A 25,033-nucleotide genomic window follows, 5' to 3' on the forward strand; every position below is an offset into this window, starting at 1 on the left:
CTGAGATCGTGCCGACAGGAAGTTGTAGAGCTAGAATTCAAACCTAAGTTGATCTGATATCAATTATGCCACATTATGCCACATTGCCTACCACACTATGTTCAGTTTCCACAACCCTTTGCAGATTGAAAAAAGTGGAGTAGCAATTCTACCTAAATGCTATCACTGTAGAACTGCTCAGAGAGGTCAAGACAGAAGCAACCTTTTCGCAAGTTGATAAATTGACTCTGATATCTCAAAAATCTCTCCCTCCCAGCTCAGGAAGCCCCGTGACATCCACCGGCAAAGAGATACCCCACTTGTGAGTGTTTATCTGAAATACCCCTGACCTCATTCTTCCCTCATTAGAGACTTGTTGCTCACTTAGCAGTTCAGGTTAACAATCAGATGGAAATAACTGATATGAATGCATCCATCCATCCAGTTGTTCATTCATTCAACGAACGATGCATTTAATTCAGACAATAATAATGAAAAGCTAATATACATATATTGACTTATTCAAATACATATGCATATGTTCATTCATTCATTTATGGGGCACTTGGGATATGCTAGACACTCTTCAAATAGTGCTGCCTCAGCCATGAACAATGTTGGCAAAGCCCTACTCTCATGGAGCTTACCTATTCCTACATAATATAATAACAGATAGTAATAGCCCTGTGAAGGAAAACCAGCTGGGATAGGAAGAGAGTGGTGGGAAGGGGATGAGTGCTAATTTGGATAGGAATGTCAGCGAAGCCCTTTCTAAGGAGAGACCAGAATAAAGTGTGAGCATTCTTCATGGAAAGACATCCAGGAAAGTGTTCCAGGCAGAGGGCAGAACTGCTCTTCCACACTGCCAGACCCTATGCTGAGACTTTGCAATGATCTCATTTAATCCTCACAAACCCATGATGGGAAAGTACCAGTATTTCTTCGTTTTCCTGCTAATCACCTAAACCTCGAAGCAACTTGCTTAGGTACACATCATTTCTAAGTGGGGGAGCCAGGAGTTAAAACCAGGCCTCCTGACTCTTAGACCACATCCCTACTATTGCCGGCCGAGCAATTCTGTGCCTTTGCCAGTCTGCAACACTTGCCAGCATTTTCAAAGCAAGATTTAGACAAAGATCACTAGGAAGAAACAACTATAAAGCCTGCATCATCCATCTCATTCAGATCTCATGTGCCCTTGACCTGACAAAATGCTCCACCCTGGGCATTAGGCTGCTTGGGGATGCAGCTCTTTCCTCTTTCTCTTGAGTGCCACATGTTGTGACTGGGTATTGGGCGGGGGACCGGGCGGGGGGGAGATGGTGGCTTCTGATTAATAACTGAGCTAGGTCATTTGTGGTGATGATGGGGCCTTACCCCCATCATCAGAGGCACAGGTGGATAATTAAGGCATATCAGTCCTTAAATCCCTCTCAGAGACTCTCCTTTCCTCCACTACATCCCTTGCTAATGAAGTCAGAGAAAGGGTAAAAGCCTGTAATTAGACTTGAAGTAATTAGAACCCTGCTTAATAGAAAGCTTAAGACAGGAAGCCCAAACTAGTAGATTACCCAATGCTCCTGTCATTCTGAATCATTCTCCCTAGGGTGGTTCTCTTGTGGGTCTCCACTGGGGAGTGAGACTTGTACTGAATTTACATAAAATTTATATCCATACATACTTATGTTTTATGTCCTCTCCCCTGAATGTCTGGGAATGTTTCAATATTGTACCTTTCTTGCTTCCTACACATTTACCCATTAATAAAAGTCTAACTCAGCAGAACAGATTCATTTAAAATTCCTTTACTATAAATCTTTTAAATCTGATCATATTGAACTAAAATTGTCTACATGCAGTTCTCACTTTCTAGCTCAGTGCTTCTCAACTGTACTGTGCATGCAGATCACCTAGGGATTTTGTAAAAACACAGAGTCTGACTCAGTAGGTGGGGTGGGGTCTGAGAAACAAGTTTCCAGGTCTTGCTGCTGCTGCTGCTGCTGCTAAGGGGCCACATAGGATAAGAAGGGGAGGACACAGTGTGAAAAGCAAAGGAAAAGTTCTTCTCAGTCCCACAGGCAACTTCACTTGCCTCCAGGGGTGGGGAACATCTGGCCCTCAGGCCATATAAGGCCCACTAAATCATTTGGTCTGGCCCTGCCAAGGCATTAGGGATGAGTTAATGAAATGTTTGACCAGATACAGTATATCAGGCTAATTTTTAAGTTGATAATTTTGTGTGGCCTGCGAATGATGTTATAAATATCCAAGTGGCCCTTGGCAGAAAAAAAGGTTCCCCACCCCTATCCCAGCAGCTATTCCCAACTTCTAATGTGGAAACGTGGATTTTGAAGAATGAAAAAAAATTGCCAATTAAGGGGAGAAGATGTGAGTAATCCTAGGCAGAGGAAATAGCAAAAGACAAAGCATAGTCCTTGAAGGGGTTTTCTTTTTATGCTCTTTAAAATATTTTTAAGGCTTCCCTTTATTGATAAGACATACAAGAGGGGCGGCGGAGGAAGGAGACATATGTACTACTCTTTGTAATATTTTAAGCAATAAAATAAAAAAATTTTTAAAAAGACAATAAGAGGCCAAAGTTCCCAGGGGTTGCTCTGTGCTCAGATAAGAGTATGGGTATTTGCCGAAACCGGTTTGGCTCAGTGGATAGAGCATCGGCCTGCGGACTGAAAGGTCCCGGGTTCGATTCCAGTCAGGGCATGTACCTGGGTTGCGGGCACATCCCCAGTAGGAGATGTGCAGGAGGCAGCTGATCGATGTTTCTCTCTCATCGATGTTTCTAACTCTCTATCTCTCTCCCTTCCTCTCTGTAAAAAAATCAATAAAATATATTTAAAAAAAAAAGAGTGTGGGTATTTGGGTCAGCGGTGGGAGAAAGGAGACCAAGAGATGGGAGAAGAGCACCAAGAGAAGGCTCTTCTGGCACAGTATTTACCCTGAGCAGGTCTGATGTCTACCAGGTGAGGTGATATTGCCCAGAAGTATTGGGGCAGGAAATGGGATGGTAGGGATTTCCCTAAAATCAGTCATCACAGAGGCCATCACTGCATCTTTTCCTAGGAGTCTGAACCCGATCATGGGCAAGTCAGTTTTCGTTTTCTATGTCTACTACTTCAAATTATCACAGACTTGGTGGCTTAAAACTAAAGAAATTTGTATCGTAGTTCTAGAGGGTGAAAATGGAAATCATGGTGTCGGCAGGACTTTGCTCCTTCTGAAAGCCCTGAGAGAGAATCTATTTCTTGCTTCTTCCAACCTCTGGTGACTGATGGCATTCCTTGGCTCATTGCCACATCACTCCAAAAATCTAGCCTCTTCCAATCTCTCTTTGCTCTGTCTTCATACTTCAATTGTTTGTGTATCTCATCAAATCTCCCCCGATTCCCTTTTATAATGACACTTATGGTTGCATTTAGGGTCCACATGGATATTCCAGGGTGAACTCCCCATCTTAAGATGCTTACCTTAGTTACATCTGCAAAGACCCCCTTTTTGCCATTTTAAGGTAATATACACAGCTTTCAGGGATTAGAACATGGATATCTTTCAGGAGTCATTTTTTTCCTCCTACTACAGTCAATGTTGCTAAAGTACCTGGAGTCAGGTGTATAAAGTACATAGTCTCTAGGGATAAATTAAACATCTTCTTTCTGTCCCTAGTACTCATTTCTGCTCATACTCACATATGACCTTTGTACCAACTGTTCCCTCCACTGAAGTATCATCCCTCCCCTCTCTGTTGGATCCTCCTTTCCCATAGTCTTCAAGTCAGGAGAATTTCTTCAGAAATGCCTTACCTGACCTCCTAGACCAGGCCAGTTACCCTTCTCATGGCATGGCATTGCTTCTCCTTAGAGTTGGAATTTGACATATGTCTCATCTGACTGTCTCTGGGAAGGCAGTATCTGCATCTATCTTGTGTCATTATTCTTTTCTTAACATCCAACACATAATAGACACTCAGTAATTATTTATCCAGTAAAGGAATGAATCCTGGCTTTACTGCTTATATTAATCTGTTAGGGCTGCTATAATGAAATACCACAGACTGGTTATGACTTAACAGAATTTTTTTTCTCATAGTTCTGGAAGCTGGACTTCCAGGGCCAAGGTGACAGCAGGTTTAGTTTCTGGTGAGGCCTCTTTTGCTGGTTATCTTCAGTAAGTCTCACATAGCATAAGATCTCTTATGCTTCTATCTTTTCTTATAAGGACACCAGTCATATTGGATTAGGGCTCCTTATGATTGCATTTAACCTTAATTATCTCCTTAAAGGCCCTATCAGTAAACACAGTTAAGTTTCAGGTTAGGAGTTCAACATAAGAATTTTGGGTGGGGGGATGAAATTCAGTACATAATGCTAAGATAAACTCCTCAGGTAAACTCCTTAATTTCTCAAATCTTTACTCCTCTCATCTCAATTGTTTGGGGGCAAGAGCAAGTTTGATCATTAAATTACAATAAATGGGATAAATGTGTATGAAGCACTTTACATATTATCTGACACAAATTAAAATGTTTTGGTTGTTTTCCCCAGAAACAGTCAAGCATTAGACAGTAAGTAGATTATTTGGGAGGTGAAAGAAACACCAGAAGGGGAGTGGAGTGAGACAGGAAAGAGAAACCAGCCAATAAAACAAAGGGTGCATTGTCTAACAAATCGCCACTGGATGCAATTGTTGCTTCAATAAAGACATGAATCCTGGCTTTGACTCATGAACTAAGTGTATTAGTCTCTTAGGGATGCCATACTCTGGGGAAACACAGGCGACTATGTAGAACAAACACCACAGAGTCACCCCCCAACCCTGGAGCAAAGAAGCTGGAGGATTTCTGTACCAATGATGATCAATCATTGGTTAAGGCCCATTCCAAATGGTGTTAATAATCCCCACTTCCAGCCTGCTGTGCCTGTGGGCAATGGGCATGGATACCAGAGAAAACCTTCAGGCAAAGACATGCCCTGCCAGTTCTGCAATCATAAGGCCTGAGGGGATCTGTCTGCTACAATGAGACATTAGGTATTAGTCATTCTACTAGTATCTTTCAGAGCACTGGTCATGCTGTTTTTGACCAATGGGGTTCTGGGGCCAAACAATTGTAAGGAATGCTCAATAGAGGGTTCTTCTCCACTAGAGCTCTATTGATGTCTGCAGTTGAGATGCCTTTCTAATCCTGTGATTTCCAGACTTACTATAGAAACACTTTTCTAATACAATACGTAAACTTTTAAGGAATGAAAGGTCTCTGATACATGCTTTGGAGATTATCAGTTCTGGATAATAGAGATGTGACTGTCAAGTAAAGGTGTTTTTGATCTGTTCACCACTGTAGCCCCAGAACAGTGTCTGGCACAGAAAAAGTTTTCAATCAACGTTACTGGTGCAACAGAGTCTTACAGCGATTTCAAAAAAGCATCGGAAAAATATGTTCAGTAAGAGCAGTCTCATGAAAAATAACTGCTTAATCCCCAAAATGACTGTTTTGAAAGACTTTGAAAGAAAATTCAGTTGAATATACATACACTTGTTGAAATATTGGCCAAAACATATCTTATTCTCCTGGCTTTGTTCCCATTCATCTAGATGAAAGAGTAGACTTCTCTATAAAATGAGGACCTATGCTTTCAGAATTTGTCTACTTCATAGGGGAAGAACCACTTCCTCCCCATATCTATCTGAGCATGCAGATCATGGACTTAATGGGACTAATGTCCCTCTGGTCCAACTTTGCTAAAAAGAGCGTTCCAACTTCTATTTCCTCCCCCTATATGTCACTCTTGTTGAATGCTAAGGATTGCAGCTGTGACCCCACTAAGGGGTGAAAATAATCAAGTTAGAGGACTTCTGACAAGCACATCCCCTTTAGCTTGTTGCCAAGTACAGCTAGTTATATATTTGTTGGCCTCAAATGTCAACTGGGACCAGGGGGAGTCCTTGTCATTCTTTCTCATCCTGTCAAGACCTAAAGCCTTTATGAGCCTGATGCAGTTGCTTCAGCTGCAACAAAGCATATAGAAGTGGGATTTGCAAACAAATGGGCTTTTCTCTATAGATCACTTCTCCATCTGGGCATCCCTACTATTTTTTCCCAACAGTTGTGAGAATGGCAGCATCACTATTGTCAATCACGATTATAAGGAAAGGTTTCAAACCCTAATTATCACTCATTCTTTGGAGCTGAGATGGAGGCCTGGGGGCTGTAAAATAAGTTTAATTGCCTGCTTGATTATTCATTTGTATAGCCAGTTGCCACTTCTTAATAAGGAATATTTCCTGTGCAATTGCTTACCTTCCTAGAATTTGTAAAAGGCAGGAGCTAGAGCACAATAACATTCTCTTCACACCCTACAAGTGGAAATGCTGGCATTTCTAGGTAAGAGTGAGGGGAGAACTGTGACCATGCAGGTTCTCACTGGTTAAGTCTTCCTGGGTTTTCCTTGAAGAATTGTCTTGGAAGACAGTCTATAAAGACAGTCTGCCCACACCTAATAACCCAGTGAGTGGGTTATTGCAGTGCTGAGAGGGTTGTTGAGGTCACTTGGAGCCATACAGGTAGGTAACCAATGTGAATGAAACACAATAACAATGAACAGAAGTATTTCTGAGACCAGATTTATTTCAGAAACGAGGTATGTTGCCTCTCTTTGGTCTGATGTTGACCTGGCAACTGCTTACTGGTGGCCCTCATTTTGTCCCATATTTATTGGTCTTCTTCAGCCCTCCTTGCTGAAAAACCACTGGAGAGAAACTAGAGTCTTCTAATGCTGTTTGTTTTCTGTTTCCTCTGTGTTTTGGTTCATCTCAAGTTCAAGAATAATGTCTACATTTTTCTAGGAAATGGTAGCTTTCACGATCTGTGAATGGGGAGGGAGAAGGGATAATGATTTGTCTACAGAACAAGAGCAACTGGCAAGTTCTTGATGAGCAGGGTGGAAAGGATGAGGCGTTTGGATTCAGAAATGGCTATAGGATGGAATACCAATTCCTTTAGCTCCTGAATTTTTCATGTCATTTTATTGATAGCCAGCTGTAAATAAAAAATCCTATGATCTTGCCTTAACTGGTTTGGCTCAGTGAATAGAGCGTCGGCCTGCGGACTCAAGGGTCCCAGGTTCAATTCCAGTCAGGGGCATATACCTTGGTTGCCGGCACATCCCCAGTGGGGAGTGTGCAGGAGGCAGCTGATCGATGTTTCTCTCTCAACGATGTTTCTAACTCTCTATCCCTATCCCTTCCTCTCTGTAAAAAATCAATAAAATATATGTTTTTTAAAAATCCTATGATCTTAATAATTATGCTACACTGCCCTTAACTAAGGCCTTCAGAATAATTCATTCTTGAGGTCTAACTTGATTATTTCTTTACAATCTTCTACATAGGTAAGCACACTAACATGGTATCCAGGGCTTAAAAGCAAACACATGAAGTACAAATCCAACTGTGAGAATTTTCTAAATCTGTCATGAGTTTGCTTACCAGTCCGAACGTTGCTAGAGATCAGTTTCTGACTTCAGACCTATGATAAAATCCCTGCCTCTTAGCTCTGTGTCTTTGAAAAAATTACTTAAACTCTCTGTGTCCTATTTTCCTCATTTAGAAAAAGAAATTAATAATACCAAATTTGTGGGGGTGTAAAATTAGCACCAAAGTGACCGCTAAATCAAAACGTTACTCAATTTCTCATTCCCTGCAAACGACTCTCTTCCCCACTTCATAGCCAGACTTAGTGAAAGAATTGTCCTCATGTGCTTGCTCCATTTCCTTCCCTCTTCCTTTTCTCTTCAACCTACTCCAACCTATTTTCTGTTCCAAACCTGATCATGTGTTCTTTGCCCCCAAACTTAATGTAGTCTTCTCATATCCCTTATCTTAGTGAAGGGCTCGACCATCTGATCTAGTGATGCATTTATGATGCCTCCCTCTTCCTCCATATTCAGTCCATTTCTAAATTCTGACTAAAGTTTTACATTTAAATATCTCATAAATCCAGCCTTTTCTCTCCATCTCTACCATCGCCTGTCTAGTCTCCCACAAGAGATTCTTACATGGACTACTCCCATCCACCCCACCATCTGTGCATTCATTTCCCCACCACCAGTGCCACTCCTTTGGGACGAGTTCTCTTTGTTCATTTGACCATTTGGTTAATTCTAATCTCCTTCACCAGAACATAAGCTCCATTCTATTCTTCATGCCTAGCACCAAGCCCAGCATTCAGTAAGGGCTAAGTCAATATTTGTAGAGTGAATAAAGCATCCGCCACATAATATGCACTACTTAAATGGGAGTTCCCATTGCTGTCCTTGTCATTATCGTCATCACCATCATCACGAGGTGATTTTTTAATATAAATACTCTTTCCTCTTCCAGTTAGAGCTAACTAAACAAGAGAGTCTTTAAATCCACATGCCCTATGGAAGTTCTCTGAACTTTTTGCATTTGACTCTAGCACACGTAGAATTTTCATTGCTCTAACACGGAGACAAAAAGATATAAGAATTTTAGAGAATAGGTTTGTCTTCCTGCTTTTCAGAGTGATTGCCTTTCTTCTCTTTCTGTAAATAATATGTGTATTGTTACCTAATACTGCATTAAAAAGTCTCCCTCAAACTTGACAACTTTTAAAAAATAAACATCTCACAGTTTCTGTGTGTCAGGAATCGAGGTAGGGGTGAGGGGGCAGCATGGCTGGGTCCTCTGGAGCAGGGTCTCTCAAGGCTGCTGTTGAGTTATGCAAAAACTCAACTTGGGGGAGGGCATGCTTCCAAGCTCACTCTTGTGGCTGTTGACAGGCCTCAGGTTCTCGCTGGCTGTTGGCTGGAAATCAAGTCTTGTCCACATGGGCTGCTCTCTAGGGCTTCTAGTAGCATTGCAGCTTGCTTCCCCTGGGGGGCTCTGAGAGAGCGAGAAATGGTGAGCAAGAAGACCGGCACATCCAATTGGTAACTTAATCTCAGAAGTGACATCCCATCACTTTTATGGTATTCTGTTCATTAGAAACAAGTCATTGGATCTCTCCACACTCCAGGAGATGGAATTACACAGTGGGGTGAATATCAGGAGGTGAGGGTCATTGGGAGTTGCCTTAGGCAGAAGCTGCCTAATGCAAGGGGTGACTTTGTTCTCTCTTAGGCACGAGCCTGGCTTTCACTTGATTCTTTTAAGCCTTTTCTCCTTTGGGAATCATGGGTAGCATATCCATCAGGGCCACAATGCCTTATCACACTTCTCTTTCAAAAACAGGAAGAAAGAGGGGAGGAGGGGGATGGGGCAGGTTCTGCTAAAAATAGCTCCTAATATAAACAATTTTAATTGTCATTGCACGTTGTACATTAACACTTAATCATGGAGATAACCCCAATTACTTATATTGGCTTGTCTGAGCATCAGTTTCCTGATGACTTATTTTATAGCTTCCTAATGAATATATTAAAAATAGAACTCGAGAACTAATAGATACAAAATGTGTATATTTAGATCCTGGTTTTCTTTCCCTCACTGCACCCCCACCCCCCACTGTACACAGAGGTTTTAGTACTGATTTGAGATCGTTCTGAAACTTCATCTATTTTATCTTCATGTACATAGATCCAATGTTTTCCATCTAACTTTGATATAAATCCCTCAGCAACAATTAAACTACCTCCTAACTGACTGAGTTATCTGTCATTCACCACACATTCTCTTACGTAACATGCCATAAGAGGAAAAGGGGAATACCTGTTTTTAGGAGAGGTTTGTGGAAAGTCCTTAGAAAATCAATGCACATAGATGTCACCACTTCAGGCAGAGCTGAATGGAGAACTTTCAGAGGGAACTTCATTACGTAGACCTGCAGCTGTATGACCGCTATCTCCACCTTCCATTTCCTTGTGCAGATTGTTTCCCAGAGGAAGCTGTCCAAATCCTTGCTGAAGCACGGGAACACGGCAGGGAAGTCCTCCATCACGGTAAGCCCCCCATGCAGCCATCTGCCAGGTGCCCGGGTGGAGCTGGCTGGGGCAAACCAGGCTTGTGCAAAGCAGACCCCGTGGCTATTGGGAGCTGATGCCACAATCGTGCAACTATCCAAGCCACCTCTTTCTTTTTTTCCCCTCCACCTGTCAAGACAATTTTGACCTTTGCATCCCTAGGGAAAAGGGGTAAAAAAAGGACCTGAAAGTAAAGCCATTTACTTTTACTAAGCACTTCTGCAATTGCAATATAGGTTCTAGTGGGGAACAGCGATGGAGTCATTGAGCTCAGTAAGAACATGGAATTGTGTGGGGTTTTCACATCATCAAAACTACCTATCTCTGCCTCTCATTTCTCTAAGAATTAAAAATTTGCTCTAATCACATTTAGTCCAAGGTTTGATTTGTTGCTTCAAGACCAGAGAGCCCAGCATTCAACTTTCTTCTTTAATATAATAGTTTGGAGCTATGCTGTCCTATTTGGTAGTCACTAGCCACATGCGATTATTTAAGCTTACGTACAATTATTTAAAATTAAATAAAAGCAGATATTCATTGCTTAGTCCCACAAGCCACATACGAAGTGCTCAATAGTTACATGTGGCTGGCAGCTACTATTTTGGATAGTGCAGATTGTAGAAACTTCCTGTAAGTTTAGAATTTCTATGGGAATTGCTGGGAGCACTTCTAAATAAAATCTTACGTTTTTCTATATTTGAAACATTGACATCTTGTATTAGAGCCTTTGAGAAAGGCAGAGAAAGTAGTCTAGCCAGTTAGCTATGTGAATCTAAATTGCTAGGGAGATAAATTGCCGGGAGGCAAACCTTCTGAGTTCCTTTGAACATTTCTTTTTAACTTTAAAGTGACTGATTTATTCTTTGTTAATGTAAGCCACTTTTTAAAGGAAAAATTCCTAGTGGTGAAAGTTATGACCATTCTTACAATAACTTAACCTGAATTTGTTGCTTAAATATTTGAAATGATGCAGTCATATCAAAAGCCTTCTCTTGACTGCCATGCTCACTGATGAACAAACGGTTCAAATGGCTTTGAAGACCCCCCCCCCCGGGTGCTCCAAAGATCCAGGGACCCAAAGGCTCATTCCCAAAGCCCACAAACCCAGAGAGAAGCCTGGGGTGGTAGACCAGGTGTATGATTTTCCATGGGTCTCTCTCATGGGAAGGAGACCTCACCTTGCCACCTTTTTCTCTAAGGTATCTTGGAGATTTTCTTCCTACACACATCCCAGAGAAACTTTATCTCCTTAATTTTAAATAATTAAATACTTCGCATAACCTTGGGTCTTTGGATCAAAACAGTGGCTCTGTTAGCTTTTGGAAAACTCTTGAAAATATGTACAAAATTTTCTAAGCTTCTGCAGATGAAGACCATAACTTCCATCATCTTTCCAAAGGTGTCTGTGGCCACAAAGCAATCAAAGACCACTGCTCAAGTGGAGTGTAAGAGGCATGAAGGTGACAAGGTACAAAAGAGGACCAAATGGAAAATCTACATAGGGTGGTTTCTGGTTTACCAAAAAAGTTATTGAGTTTTTACTGCTTATCTGGACTCAAGTTTCCTATTTCTTAGGCAAAGTTTTTGGCTTTAATATTAGGTGCAAAATAAAATTTTCCAGAGGCTAACAATGTGAACCCAACTTATAATGGGAAAGTTGAGCTCAAATAGATTGGAGATATAATTGAATTAAAGCTCAGTGGCTTGACATAAGCCATTTGTTGAGGGTATCCATGTCCTACACCTCTAAATGCCTGCTGAAGTCCTAAACATTATTTATGAATGGTTGAACCTATTTGTAACTAGACAGTCCTTAGATTTTTGTCATTATTGTTTTTCTCCTGTCTTTCCACCAATTTCTGTTCCCAGGCTTTGAGAATCACTGACTATTAAATATTGGAAAGCAACTTATTATGAAAGAGACTCTTAGATAATATTATATTTTCACTTATACCAAAATCTCTGTCAAGAATTCTGTTCTTAGTTAAGGTCTCTCTCTCTCTCTCTCTCTCTCTCTCTCTCTCTCTCTCTCTCTCTCTCTCATCTCATCTCATCTCATCTCATCTCAGAAAGCCCGGGGGGGGGGGGGGGGGGTCTTTTACAAAAAATAGGAATTAGCCTGGCAGGCATGGCTCAGTGGTTGAACATTGACCTATAAACTTGGAAGTCACGGTTCAATTCCCCATTAGGGCACATGCCTGGGTTGTGGGCTCAATCCCCAGTGTGGGGAGTACAGGAGGCAGCCAACCAGTGATCTCACTCATCATTGATGTTTCTATCTCTCTTTCCCTCTCCCTTCCTCTCTGAAGTCAATTAAAAAAGAAAAAAAAATTAGAACATTTTTTTGATGGCCATATAATCATTGGTTTAGAAAGGACATAGAGACTGGTTTATTTCCCTATCCCTTGTTGGTCTAAAAACAGTGGGGAAATGTTACTGCTCTTCCTTATTTGCAACTTTCCAAAGGGGGACTATATATATAAAATTATGTGTGGATGTGCCATCCAATGCTCTTCCTAACTGCTGCTCCAAATTGTCTCTTCTTCCAGCCTACACCCCACCTGTTGTGTTGTCATGTGAAATCTGGTTATCTACTATTGTTTATTCTAAGGAGTTGCCTTAAACACCTGGAAATGCTCTGCCATGTTCACTGGCATTGTAGAAAACTCCTTTTCTAGCCTCAGTCTTTGTTGATTTTGAACCAAATATGAGCTAAATTTGTTCATGAATTCCTGGGCTGATTGGTCCAACCGTTACTGCAGCTGATGCATGCTTTTTCCTGTAGGTGATTGCTGAAGAATTATCCGGCAATGATGACTATGTTGAACTTGCATTCAACGCGCGGAAATTGGATGACAAGGTAAAGTGTTTGGCATTAACCTTCCTGAAGGAAGTAATAAAGCCAGCACACAAAGTTTAATCAGATTTTCCCCTATAGCTATTTTGTCCCTTTCAGCCTCCATTATTAAACAGATCGGAGATTTCAGAGAGGTCTGCAAAGTAAGACTTTCCCCAAATTGTGAAGTAGTTAATGAGATAGGAGAGAGACTACAATTAAACCAGGAAATTTTTATTACACTAAGACGTCATTTGTTCCCAAATGCCACAGCTCAGATATGCATTGTAAATATGATTTAACCCCATTGGTAGGGGCATGTTAAAGGAAAGGAAGAAATGGAAAAGGGAAAAAAAGTGGCATTTATTGAACACCTATACTTGCCAGAGTTAAGAGCTTTGCATGTGTTATCACATTCATTCATTCTTATAACTTCCAGCCAACAGAGATTGTTAACACTGTTTTGCAAATGAGGGAACAGATTCAAAGATGTGTTGGTTCAGATAACCCAAGACAGGATTAAATATACAAGGATTTTATTGGGAGACATGCCTGTGTAAGGAACATAGGGAGGAAGTCTGGGAGAGCTCACAGACCATGCTGCAAGTCTGACAATGAATAAATGAGAGAGGGAAGGAAGGGCGGGGCAGTGTCCTGGAACGCCATGCAGTCCAAGGAAGGTTCAGCAAGGACATCGAGGAGGCCAAGAGCCAAAATTGGCCAACAAGCTCAGTAGTCTGAACATGCAGGTTATTCTGGAGTCGAGGAAAGATAGAGTGTTATAAGGGAAAGGAATCTGATCTATTCAGCTTCAGATTTTAGCAACCGATCATTTTCAAAAGGCCAAGCTTAACTGAAGTTGGATGCATTTTACTGAGTGTAACTGTTGAACCAAGCTCTTCACTTATCTGACCCATTCCTTATTTAATAGGTCAACCAGGCCAGTTCATCTTAACATGGATAAGCAGTTAAGACTTTGTTGAACTGGGAAACAATTGCATCAAAACAAGGTTTATATCCCAAAATGTGTTTCCAGGTATTTGGTAAGAGGTTTAAAAACATATACGTCGCTCAGCTGGCATGGCTCAGTGGTTGAGCATCGACCTTTGAAACAGGAGATCACAGTTCTATTCCTGGTCGGGCATAAGCCCATGTTTCGGGCTCAATCCCTCGTGTGGGGCATGTAGGAGGCAACTGACCAAAGTATGTTCTTGTGACCACCATATCCTGCTAATCAGTGGTTAAACTGAGATTTCAGTTTCATGTCTGCCTCACTGTCATCTTTCTATTATATCTCACATCTCCCTCCCAATCATAGTCCATGTTAGTCTTACGTATACAAAAAAAAAGTTCTACAGTCTCCACTTCTTTAAAAAACAAAAAGGGGGGGGTGTTCTCACCATTTATTTATGATTTCCCTTTAACCATATCCTGAATCAGAAAACACATCACATTCATAACTGTATTCACAAAGGGCTTCGTTTTCCTAGAGTACAACTAGAGAAGTTGGGATGTTTGGATGTGACACCACACAGGCATTAGGATGAAGAGGGTAAAGCAGTATCTTAAGCAATTTCCTAAACTCTTAAGCAGCAGCTTATATCCTGGCATATCTCATTCACTTTCACCTGCAAAAATACTCAGCCCATTTATGCATTCATTAATTCACTCTTTCCCTTGTTTACTTATTCACTTATTCATCAGTCATTTACCGAACCTTTGTTGCATGCTTGTTATGCATCAAGTGATAGGAAAAAGACATACTTTAAACCACTCTCCCACCCACAACCTGCAATTCACCATCTAAGTGAAACATAAATTTAAACAACAAACGATATAATAATACTGTAGCCATGACAGGATGGGCTAAGTGATGTATAACCAGAGTGCCCTGGGGACATCAGGAAAGACTTTATCCTTGTGAATGAATTATATTTTAATTCTTTCAGTATCTTGAGTACATGGTGTGAAACTCACACAACCACTACCTTTTGACATTAGCATGAACTTGGTGCTGGAGCCACAGTGTGCATTGATATCAATTGGGTGTGAGCTTTTAACCTTCATTTCCTTGGAACCATTATGCTCTTTCTCCCTGTCATATCCCCCGGTTTCAGAATAATTCACCAAACTGCTTTGTAGTGCCTTTCCAGGTACCATGATAAGCCATGGAGTCAGTGTGTAGCAGTGTTACACTATTCAGTTAATGGCTTATAATGGCTTCTTTCCTCTTACTAGTCTCTTAAGAACCACTAATTTGTCCTCTAACTTATGTCACAGCGCAAGGAGACTTCCAGGTTTGTTAGTGGACACATTGACTCTAAGGTGTTTGAAGATTCGTTTCATTCAAATGAACACTGCTCATAAAACTGAAAGAGTCCCTATGTAGCATTTAATGTGGTTCGAGATGGCCATTCCCACCCCTGACTGTGCAGATTATCCAGGGCCCTGGTGCTGTAGACCCAGGCCCTTTATAATGGACTCCTTAGTATCCAGCAAGGAGCAGGCCCTGTTCAGAGCCAAGCAGAAGCCATTGCTTCCATTTGAACTGGAAGGTGAATGGTCTCAGGTGAAAAGAGGGCAAGTTGTAGAATTTAAGAAACAAGATGATGCCATGAAGATCATCTCATACAACCTCTTCGGGAAATAAAGGCTCTGATTTGCTTGATGACAAAGACACTATTACTGCTCTGGTTAGCTATTGCTGTATAACAAAACCACCTCAAAACCCAGTGACTTAAATTAACAACTCTTTTACTGTATGCCATGATTTTGAGAGCCAGAAATTCAGGCAGGGTTCATCTGGATAACTCTTCTGCTCCTAATGATGTTGACAAAAGTCACTCGTGGAGGAGCTTGGTCTTTGGATGGTCATACTTCCGACATGATCTCCTGGCTTTTTCCAGAGGGAGCATGCAAAAAAATGAGGCAGAAGTTGGGTGGCCTTTTCGGCATAGCCTTGGAAGTCATCCTTCATCACTTCTGCTATATTCTATTGGTTACAAGAGAACCGAGAGGCCATCCCAGAGTTCCAGGAGAGGGGAGTTAGACTCCATGCCTTGGTGAGGGGGTAGCAAAGTCATATTGTAGAAAACCTGTGGACAGTGGACATTGTGAGGGCCACCTATGGAAAACGCAATCTGCCACAGTGCTTTTGTCACCAATCCAGAATAAGATAGTATAATTATTTCATGTCACAGCTGGGAAAGTAGTTCCCAGAGGTTCTCAAGGGCGACCTCCTTCGAGCTTTTAGCATCAAGTGATGTTCTAGCTGCCTACATGTTAGCAGTTGAGCTTATCTATTCATTGAGAAAATATATCATGACTAAAAGCCACTGAAATACATAAAGCTCCTAATATTTAAAATTTTGTTAATAAGTATCATGAGAACAACTGCTTTCTAAGTACATTTGGAAAGTTGCAGTATGACTATGTGGGGGGGAATATGCTATATCCATGCTATATGCTGAATTAGATGTGTTAGCGGAGGGAAAACAACTTATTTTTATGTATCTGTCTATTTTAGGATTTCTTCAGTAAATCTGACCCATTTCTGGAAATTTTTCGTATGAATGATGATGCAACTCAGCAGCTTGTACACCGAACTGAGGTAATAACTATGCCATCTCATCTCCTAAGATGATAAATTGACCTGTTTTGAGAAAACCCTTACATTTCTTAATGTCTGTAGCTATGCATTCAGACATGAGTCCTCACTGTTCTCAAGAGGACTCTTTATTCTCAGGTCAGATTGTTAGAAAAGAAGACCCTCTCTCATCCACATTTTTCATTATTTTATTAGTAATACAAATATAAATACTAGGTAACATTTAATGAAGGTCATTAGGCGCCAAACATTGTACTAAGTGTGTTTATGCACATTATTTTAGCTACTTCTCACAACAATCCTTTGACATGCTTATTACCCTCATTTTGCAGTTGAATAAACTGAACTTTTGGGAGGTTGGGTCACTTTGCCAGTTCTCGCAGTTAACAGGGGTACAGCTGAAGTTTGAATTGAGTGTGTTTGATCCTGAGCTTCACTGTAATTTGGAAAGGCAATCTGCCTCCCCAGGGAAAGTTGATACACTGGACTGATAGCAAGCCTCTCATGTGAACAGCAGCCTTCCTCAGCAGCCACTGGGTCTATCTGCATGTCCCTCTCACCTCCCCTCCTCTCTCTCCATGTGTCTCCAAACGTTATGCTTCACTGTCCAACCCCCCCCCACCACCACCACCACCACTACCCACTACTGTGTACCACTCAGCAACCAACCCCAATCTCTACTTTTAATTTTATTTATAAGCCAGTTCCAAGAGAGATTCTGTAGGAGTGAGAAGCACATTGATAAGGAGGAAGTGGGGTAATTTTGATGATTGGCTTGGAGCTAAGGGAACACTGTGTTGTGCTCACCAGTGGTAGCATAAAGGAAGAAGGAACCCTCGTGACTCATACGATGAGAGTGGAGGTGCCATGTTCTCACTACCCTACACTGGAAATCCAGTTTTATTTTCCTGGAGTAACAGAGTTGCAAGTAACATTGGGGGAACAGAACATGTCATAGTTAAAGTAGACAAGTATTAAATAGTGTTGAATGGCCTAGTCTGTGGGTATTGGCATTTAATAAAATGGGTTTAATAAAACAATGATTAAATGAATGGAGTTGGGTATAAATAGTGTGTCCACTACAAGTTATAGCACAAAGTGATGCTCTGGAACTTAATCCCTGGGGAATAGATTGAGGTGCAACTGGGATAGTTTCACCCCCACTGAATAGAATCGTTTCACACATAAGGATTCCTTTGGTGGCACAGACTTTTCAGGGGAAGTAGATAGACTTTGGGGAGGACCAGAAGTGGTATCCAATCAAGCTTTCGCTGTAGTCAGTGAATGGAGGCTTTAAAGTGCAGGGAGCACAGGGGTGGATGGTACACTGTTGGCCTTCTCTCACAGGATCCCTTTCTCCTTTGCTCCTCACAGCCTTTTTTTTCTCGTTGTTGATATTGTTAAGTCCTCCTAGTCCCAAGAATCTCTAGAACTTCCCCCAGTATCCCATTACTGAGGGGATCCTGGAGTCTCACAAGAAATGTGATTATAAACTTCTCCAGTGAGTCAAGCAACGTAACATTGATTTTTTTTTCTTGTGGGCATGCACACATGCACATTTTGCATTTCAGAGGAAATTTCTAGTTGAAATTTTGATTTGCTATTGAGTTTTTCAAAACAGTTGTAATAAGACATCTTTACTCCTTAGTATCTATACTAATAAAAGGGTAATACGCTAATTAGAGCAGATGTCTTCCTGACAAAGCTGTAGCCACTGCCTGAGGCTCAGGCAAGCCTCAGATGGTGGCTGCCACTGCCCAGAGCCGGCCCAAGGCTCAGGCAAGTGGTGGCTGCCTGGGGGCTGGCAGTGGCAGCAGCAGAGGCATGATGGGGGTGGTGCCTTCCCCTGATCGGCCTGGTCGCTTCCCGCAGAGGGAGGCCAGAGGCAGCAGCAGTGACGAAGTGATGGGGGTGGTGCCTTCTCCTGATCAGCCAGTCGCCTCCCACAGAGGGAGGCCAGACTGCAGCTCAGGCCCGCTTCCTATGGGGAGCGGGCCTAAGCCGTCAGTAGGACATCCTCTGAGGGCTCCCAGACTGTGAGAGGGGGCAGGCTGGGCTGAGGGACACCCTCCCACACCCAAGTGCACGATTTTTCATGCACCAGGCCTCTAGTTTTTACATAAAGGTGAGAATTTTGACCTAACCCAGATGATTTTATCTAACTTTTCTCATCACTATCACTTTGATCATCCCCAGGGTATTGGAGCTTAAGACAAAGTCACACAGGAACAGTATTTTTCTACTTTAATGCATTAAGAGAAATTTAATAATGAGCCCAGGATATAATGAATAATTCATAGTTATATTAAGGATTCCAGTAGAAGAGAGAATCACTTAGAAAATAATTATGTTATTTGGATAGAGAATTAATTTTTTACAGTGCTAAGACTTCTGCTAACTAATAACTTCATAGGAAGAAAAATCAATATGACAATTTAAGTTCATTTTATATCCCCTAGAGCAGTACTCTCATGCATCAGAATCACCTGGGGGAGGGGGGGGGGGCTGTCCTCTAGAGTTTCTGTCCATAGGTCTGGGTGGAACCTAGAAATTCACCTAAGGATATTTTTTTCCAGTGGTTTCTAGAGAGAGTGGAAGGAAAGGAGGAGGGAGGGAGAGAGGGGGAAACATTAATGTGAAAGAGACATGTCTATTGGTTGCCTCCCCCACATGTTTCTACCATGGCTGGGGAACCTGCAACTGAGGTACGTACCCTTGACCAGGAATCAAACCTGCAACCCTTCAGTCCACAGGCAAAACACTCTAACCACTGAGCAAAACTAGCCAGGACTGTAAGTTTGCATTTTTAACAAGTTCCCAGGTGATACAGCCCCTGCTGATTCAGGAATAGTCTTAGGCATAGAGCAGACACTCATACATTCTAAAACAAATTGAATTATTTGAATCATAGTGATGACAGGGTAAGACTTGACACATGTGGAATTTTGGGCAGGATTTAGCCAAGTTCATGATTAGTAAGCTGCTTTTAAATGTGTTTCACTATTTAATAGACTTAGGTCATGACACTGAAGATTGGCCCTGTGTCTGTCTTCCTAGGATAGTTAGTATAAATATGCTCCTGGGATTTTTTCTTCTAGAAACTTCTGATTTGTAAACTGATCTAACTCAAACTCAAAGATTACCAAAAACCATTTAATTCTTTAGCAGTAGAATTGTCCTGTCACACACACACACACACACACACACACACACACACACACACACACACACACCAATAGTCTTTGCCTATGCTGATCTCAATAAAAGAGAACTTATGTCATAGGACCAACAGTCCTACAGAAGAGGGGATGTTTTATCAGAGGCCAGAGGTAGCCCCATCTCATTAATCCCAATCCCTTTTGATATAGAATGAGTCATCCTCAGCATCCACATACTAGACAGTATTACTGTCCTTATTCTTAAAATGACAGCCAGGCCAGTGATCACAGGAATTCTGCCTATACTGACCCACTTAATGGACACCCTTAAAAGATCTACTATAGGTTTTCATTAAGGCACTTGGTCCAAACAATTGTCCTTTTCAAAGTGCCAAAAAGCATCTCTAGCATTTTTTATGGTAAAACGTGAAAATGTCAAACATTTTCTCTCCCACCCACCACTCCTCTCTTTTTTCTTCTCAGGTTGTGATGAATAACTTAAGCCCAGCCTGGAAATCATTCAAAGTATCAGTAAATTCCCTATGCAGTGGAGATCCAGACCGCCGGCTAAAGGTCAGAAATCTATGTCTGATAATGCAATTTTTGTGTATTTAACCCTAATCTTTCCCCTTAAGTGAATGTTGGAAAATCCAAAATTTCTGTGCCATTTAACCAAATCCCTTAGCATCTTTATTGGAAAAGTAGGGGCAATTTCTTCTGCGAGAGTCATTGAAGCTCATGACATAGCCCAAGATAAATCCCAATTTTGTTATGTCAAGAGGCAAATCTTACAGCTTCTCAGAGACAAACTGTGGCAATAACTTCAGGATTATTAATGGGGAGTTATTAAGAACACAAATACTGCTGTATTGATTCCTTACTGTTGCATAACGAACTACTACACAATTTAGTAGCTTAAAATAACAACCATTTATTTAGCTTGAAAGTCTGTGCTTTGGCAAGTTGAGTTCATCTAGGAGGTTCTTCTGTTGGGCTTGCTTGGACTCCCTCACATATTTGTAGCCTGTTGCACATGAGCAGGGTGGCTCTGCTTCTGGGGTGTACCTGGCTGTCATCTGGAATGATTGGGGTGGTTGGGCCATTTGTCTCTCATCATCCAGCAGGCTAGCTTGGCCTTGTACACAGAGCAACCCAGGGTTCCAAAATACCAAGAACAGAAGCTGTGAGGTCTCTTGAGGCTTAGTCTTAGAACTCATACATGGTCACTCCCTCCACATTCTATTGGCCACAGCAAGTCACATGGCCATCCCAGATTCAGGAGATGAAATAGGAAACAGACTCCACCTTTTGGTGGGAGGAGCTACCTAGTATTGTGGCCTTTTTTTTTTTTTCAATCTATCACAAATGCATTTTGAATATCATGGGAATATAGAAGTTGGAAGAAAAGATGCACTGTGGAGGGTCAGGATGACCAAAGGAAGACAATAGGCTAATGCCAGAAGCAAACTCCAGGAGGCATTGCCTGAGTTCAATGGTCTGTCCCTCTCTCTGCCTTGGAAATCCAGAAGCTGGGACATATTGTCAGTGTCCCAGAGTTGATTCTACCAATTCCAGATGACTACGTAAATCCAAGGGAGACCAGAACCTATAAGGCTAATTGATTCACGTTCAATGAGATGAATGCCCATCAAGCAGATATACCATGCGCTTCAGCTTTAGCAGGCATTTTCTCCATGTGAGCAAACCATAGGGCAGACAGCAGTCAGAAGGTTGCCGTGATAGCCTGAAAGCAAAGCCAGGGATGCTGGAGAATGGTGATGGCTAATGGCTACAGGCTCTAAAAGTTTGGGATGTCTGTATAGGAATATAGGTTCATTAGGCAAACTAGACATTCATGGTCTTTCAGGGCACCTAGTCCCATGGAAAGTAACCATTGCCAATGTTCGTCTTTGGAACGTTCCATTTTCTTCCCTATTTTGCCCTCATAAATCTTCTTCCTTCTCTCTCTCCCCACCACTGGGTCATTCTGAAGCAAATGAGGACAGACTCGTCCCTTAGGCACAACAAGCATATAATGCCAGGACCCGTGATACTTTTAGGACTCTACAAAAATGTTTTAATTGCTCTTAAAATCAGAAGAAAGAAATGAACTTGTAAAATTGAAGAAAATGTTTTACTTTTTTTCTCACGTCAGAAAACAATGACATTTTTAGGACCCCAAAATATATTATGGTGATTGGGGGCTTATGAAGGCAGAAGTATCTGGGAACAACAAAAGTCATGATGTGCCTTACCCCCCCAGCATCATACCATTTCATCCAAAAATACTTCAGTATATATCTCTACAGGGTAAGGAATCTTTCTGCTCACATAACCACAAACCCATTATCATATCCAAGAATATGAACTAAGCTTCCTAGTAATCAAATATTTTGCCACTATTCACATGTGACTGATTGTCTAATTTATTAAAACGTTTAGTTTTTCTGAATTGGGATCTAAACATGGTTCAAACATTGCATTCAACTGAAATATCTCTGACGTCTCATAATCTGTTAGTTGCCTCTTCCTCTTTTTTCTTTTTCTTGCAATTTACTTATTGAAGAGACAAGGTTGGTTTGTTCTGTAGCATTTCTCACATTGTATATACCCTTTAACAGCTAGTTAGAACCTGATCAGCTTCAGGATCCCTTGTCTAGCAACAATGCTTTATAAGTAATGGTGCTTTGTTACGGTGTTAACAGTCATGGAGGAACATTGCCTATATTCATCATTTTGTTATGGCTTCCAAATGGTTTTTTCCAATTCTGCCATTTCTTTGTTATTTATTATTTAGAGTTCTTCGGTAAAGAAAGACTTTTCTTTAAATAACTATTTGGTTTGCCGAGGTGTGATTTGTACACAAAAGGCAGAAACATGGTTTATTTGTCCTGTTTTCCTTTCTCACCAGTTTTCAGAATAACAAGCTACTTCCCCCAGCATTCTGCATAGTGAGGTCCCTCAATATTATTAAGAATTCATGGATTTTTAATATATTTGAGTATTCCAGTTATTATTGTTCCTTTGCAAACTTTAATTATCCAATATTTAACCAAAGAGACCCCCTTCAAGTTGGCTCTTGGGTTCTTTTGATGTAAGTTTAATAGTGTTTAATAGTCTCCTTGCTTTCTGGTATGATTTTTTTAAAGTCATAAGCTTTAAATTCTTTTGCTTTATAAGTTATATCTCTCAATAGATGGTGAGTCATATTTAAAATCTCGAAAGAATTCTTCTCCAGTGTTAAACCTCTACCTCGTAAAACTACCAGGTTCATTTGTTTCGTTTTGCTTTCAGTTTTTAGGATTTGTTTTTACAATTTTAATTTTGTTTTATAATTATATAAAATTTTGCATGATTCTAAAGTCAGAGCTACAAAACAAGGTGTAGCCAGGAAAGTTCAGCTCTCACTCCTGTCTTTCCTTCTTTTTACCCTCTTCCCTTATAGGTAATCATTTTGTAGTGCATTTCAATATATGGTAGGGCTAGCGCCTCCCACTTCTGTATTCCTTGTCTTTTAAGCGTTTTCCTGGATATTTAGCTTGTTTGTTCTTTCCATTTAACTTTATAAGCAATTAGTATCAGAAAAAGAAAAGGAAGCTTGCTGGTATTTCTGTTGGGATTTCAAAGGAAATATTTTTTTAATATTGAGTCTTTCCATCCCAGAACATAGAATGCCTTGCCATTTATTCATGTGTCCTTTGCGTTTTGCAGGAGGGATTAAGGTTTTTCTCTTATAGGTTTGGAATGTTTATGCCTAGTTAATTTTTTCCCTTTCTCTCTCTCTCTTCCTCTCTCTCTTTTCCTTTAATTTGCTATTGTAAATTGGGTCTCCCATTATACATTCTAAGTAACTGTTATTATTTGTATACATAAACGCTATTGAATTGTTTTCTTAAATTCTTGTTTTATAAAGTTCTATTATTGTTTATAGTAATTTTCTGTTAATTTTTTTGGAGTTTTCCAAATATGTAATTATATTATCTGGAAGTAGGTACTTTCCCCCTACTTACTTAACTTATGGCTCTAGTTATTTCTCTTTAATTGTGTGGACCAATACCATGTCAAATAGTAGTGGAGATAGAAGGCATTCTTGTCTTATTCATCACTATAGTGGAAAATGCTATAGTACTTCCCATTAATTCTGGCAGAGATTAATTTTTTATAGTAGATCTGAAGGTATCAGAGACTTAGAGCTTTCTAAGCCACATCTACTGAGCCTCAAATACCTGTGGTAGCATTCAGAGAGGATTCTTATTTGTTTGGATTACCCAAAGATAGCACTGCAACTGGGTGAAAGACCTTGCACTGCTTCCTAAGTTTATATTTAATCTTAACTATTTAATGAAATTATTCATGCTTTTTCCATGACATATTGGAATCTTTGTCAAAATCATAATTTTATTTATTACTAACCATACTGTGAGATAGGTTCCATTGTCTTCATTCTACAGGTGAAGAAACTGAGGGTCAAAACCCTATGCAGTCAAATGCCAAAATTAATGCTTTTTATTGAATTGTGCTACCTCTATTTTGTTATATTTATTAGAAAATAAATCATCCTGATAAAACACATCTCTTTACTCTTACCCAACCAGAATGCTTATTTGTCATCATCCTAATATTTAACAGAAACAAGACTTGTTTATATGTAACATATTTTATAAAGTCTAAGAAACTGTCAATTACTTAACATACCACTAAGGGGGAAAAATACTCTCAATTAAACTTATAGCACATTGCTTTCTTATCGATGTGTGGTCGACAAGAAAATAAATACGTGCCTCATAGATTCTGTGAAATATGGTATTAATTGTTTCCTTTGATTTGATTTGATCAACGAATTATTAATGCCCATTACATATTCTTTAGGAGGCACTACTAGTATTCAGAATAAGTTCTTCCAGATTGGGGCCTTGAGGAAGAGAAGAAGAAGGCACCATCAGCATAGTACTATGAGAAAATGCCATGCCAGAATAATCTAGACCAATGGTTCTCAACCTGTGGGTCACGACCCCTTTGGGGGTCGAACAACACTTTCACAGGGGTCACCTGAGACCATCAGAAAACACATATATAATTACATATTGGTTTTGTGATTCATCACTATGCTTTAATTATGTTCAATTTGTAACAATGAAATTGGGGGTAACCACAACATGAGGAACTGTATTAAAGGGTCATGGCATTAGGAAGGTTGAGAATCACTGATCTAGACAAACACCATATAAGCACCATGAGGCCATTTCCTAATTAGAGAAGGAGACAGGATGCCTGATAAACTCTATGGTGGAATGTTTCCAAGTTACCTGTGTGGTTTGAGTTCTCCTCTAATACTCTCCCCGTAGAGTTTATCGGGCATCCACTGAGTATGAATGATAGAGAGTAGTTGCCTTGAAGAGGGATCTAGGGTGATGGGGACTAGTTGTTTCTGTGTCAACCTACCCCAGGCCTTTTTCAG

At 40.7% G+C, this 25,033-nt stretch overlaps 1 protein-coding gene across 4 annotated transcripts in view; it reads left to right on the forward strand.

Moving 5' to 3' along the window:
* Window positions 1-25,033, forward strand: part of CPNE4 (copine 4) — a 347,796-nt gene that overhangs the window by 231,394 nt on the left and 91,369 nt on the right. For all 4 annotated transcript variants that reach the window (XM_059663961.1, XM_059663964.1, XM_059663962.1 and 1 more), the window contains exons 4-7: window positions 9,882-9,953; window positions 12,760-12,834; window positions 16,337-16,420; window positions 20,059-20,148. In XM_059663961.1, the coding sequence (XP_059519944.1) occupies window positions 9,882-9,953; window positions 12,760-12,834; window positions 16,337-16,420; window positions 20,059-20,148 (321 nt within the window). The remainder of the gene's footprint in view (window positions 1-9,881; window positions 9,954-12,759; window positions 12,835-16,336; window positions 16,421-20,058; window positions 20,149-25,033) is intronic.

The sequence above is a fragment of the Myotis daubentonii genome, chromosome 14 (assembly GCF_963259705.1).
Source record: "Myotis daubentonii chromosome 14, mMyoDau2.1, whole genome shotgun sequence".
In the NCBI taxonomy this organism is placed as follows: Eukaryota; Metazoa; Chordata; class Mammalia; order Chiroptera; family Vespertilionidae; genus Myotis; species Myotis daubentonii.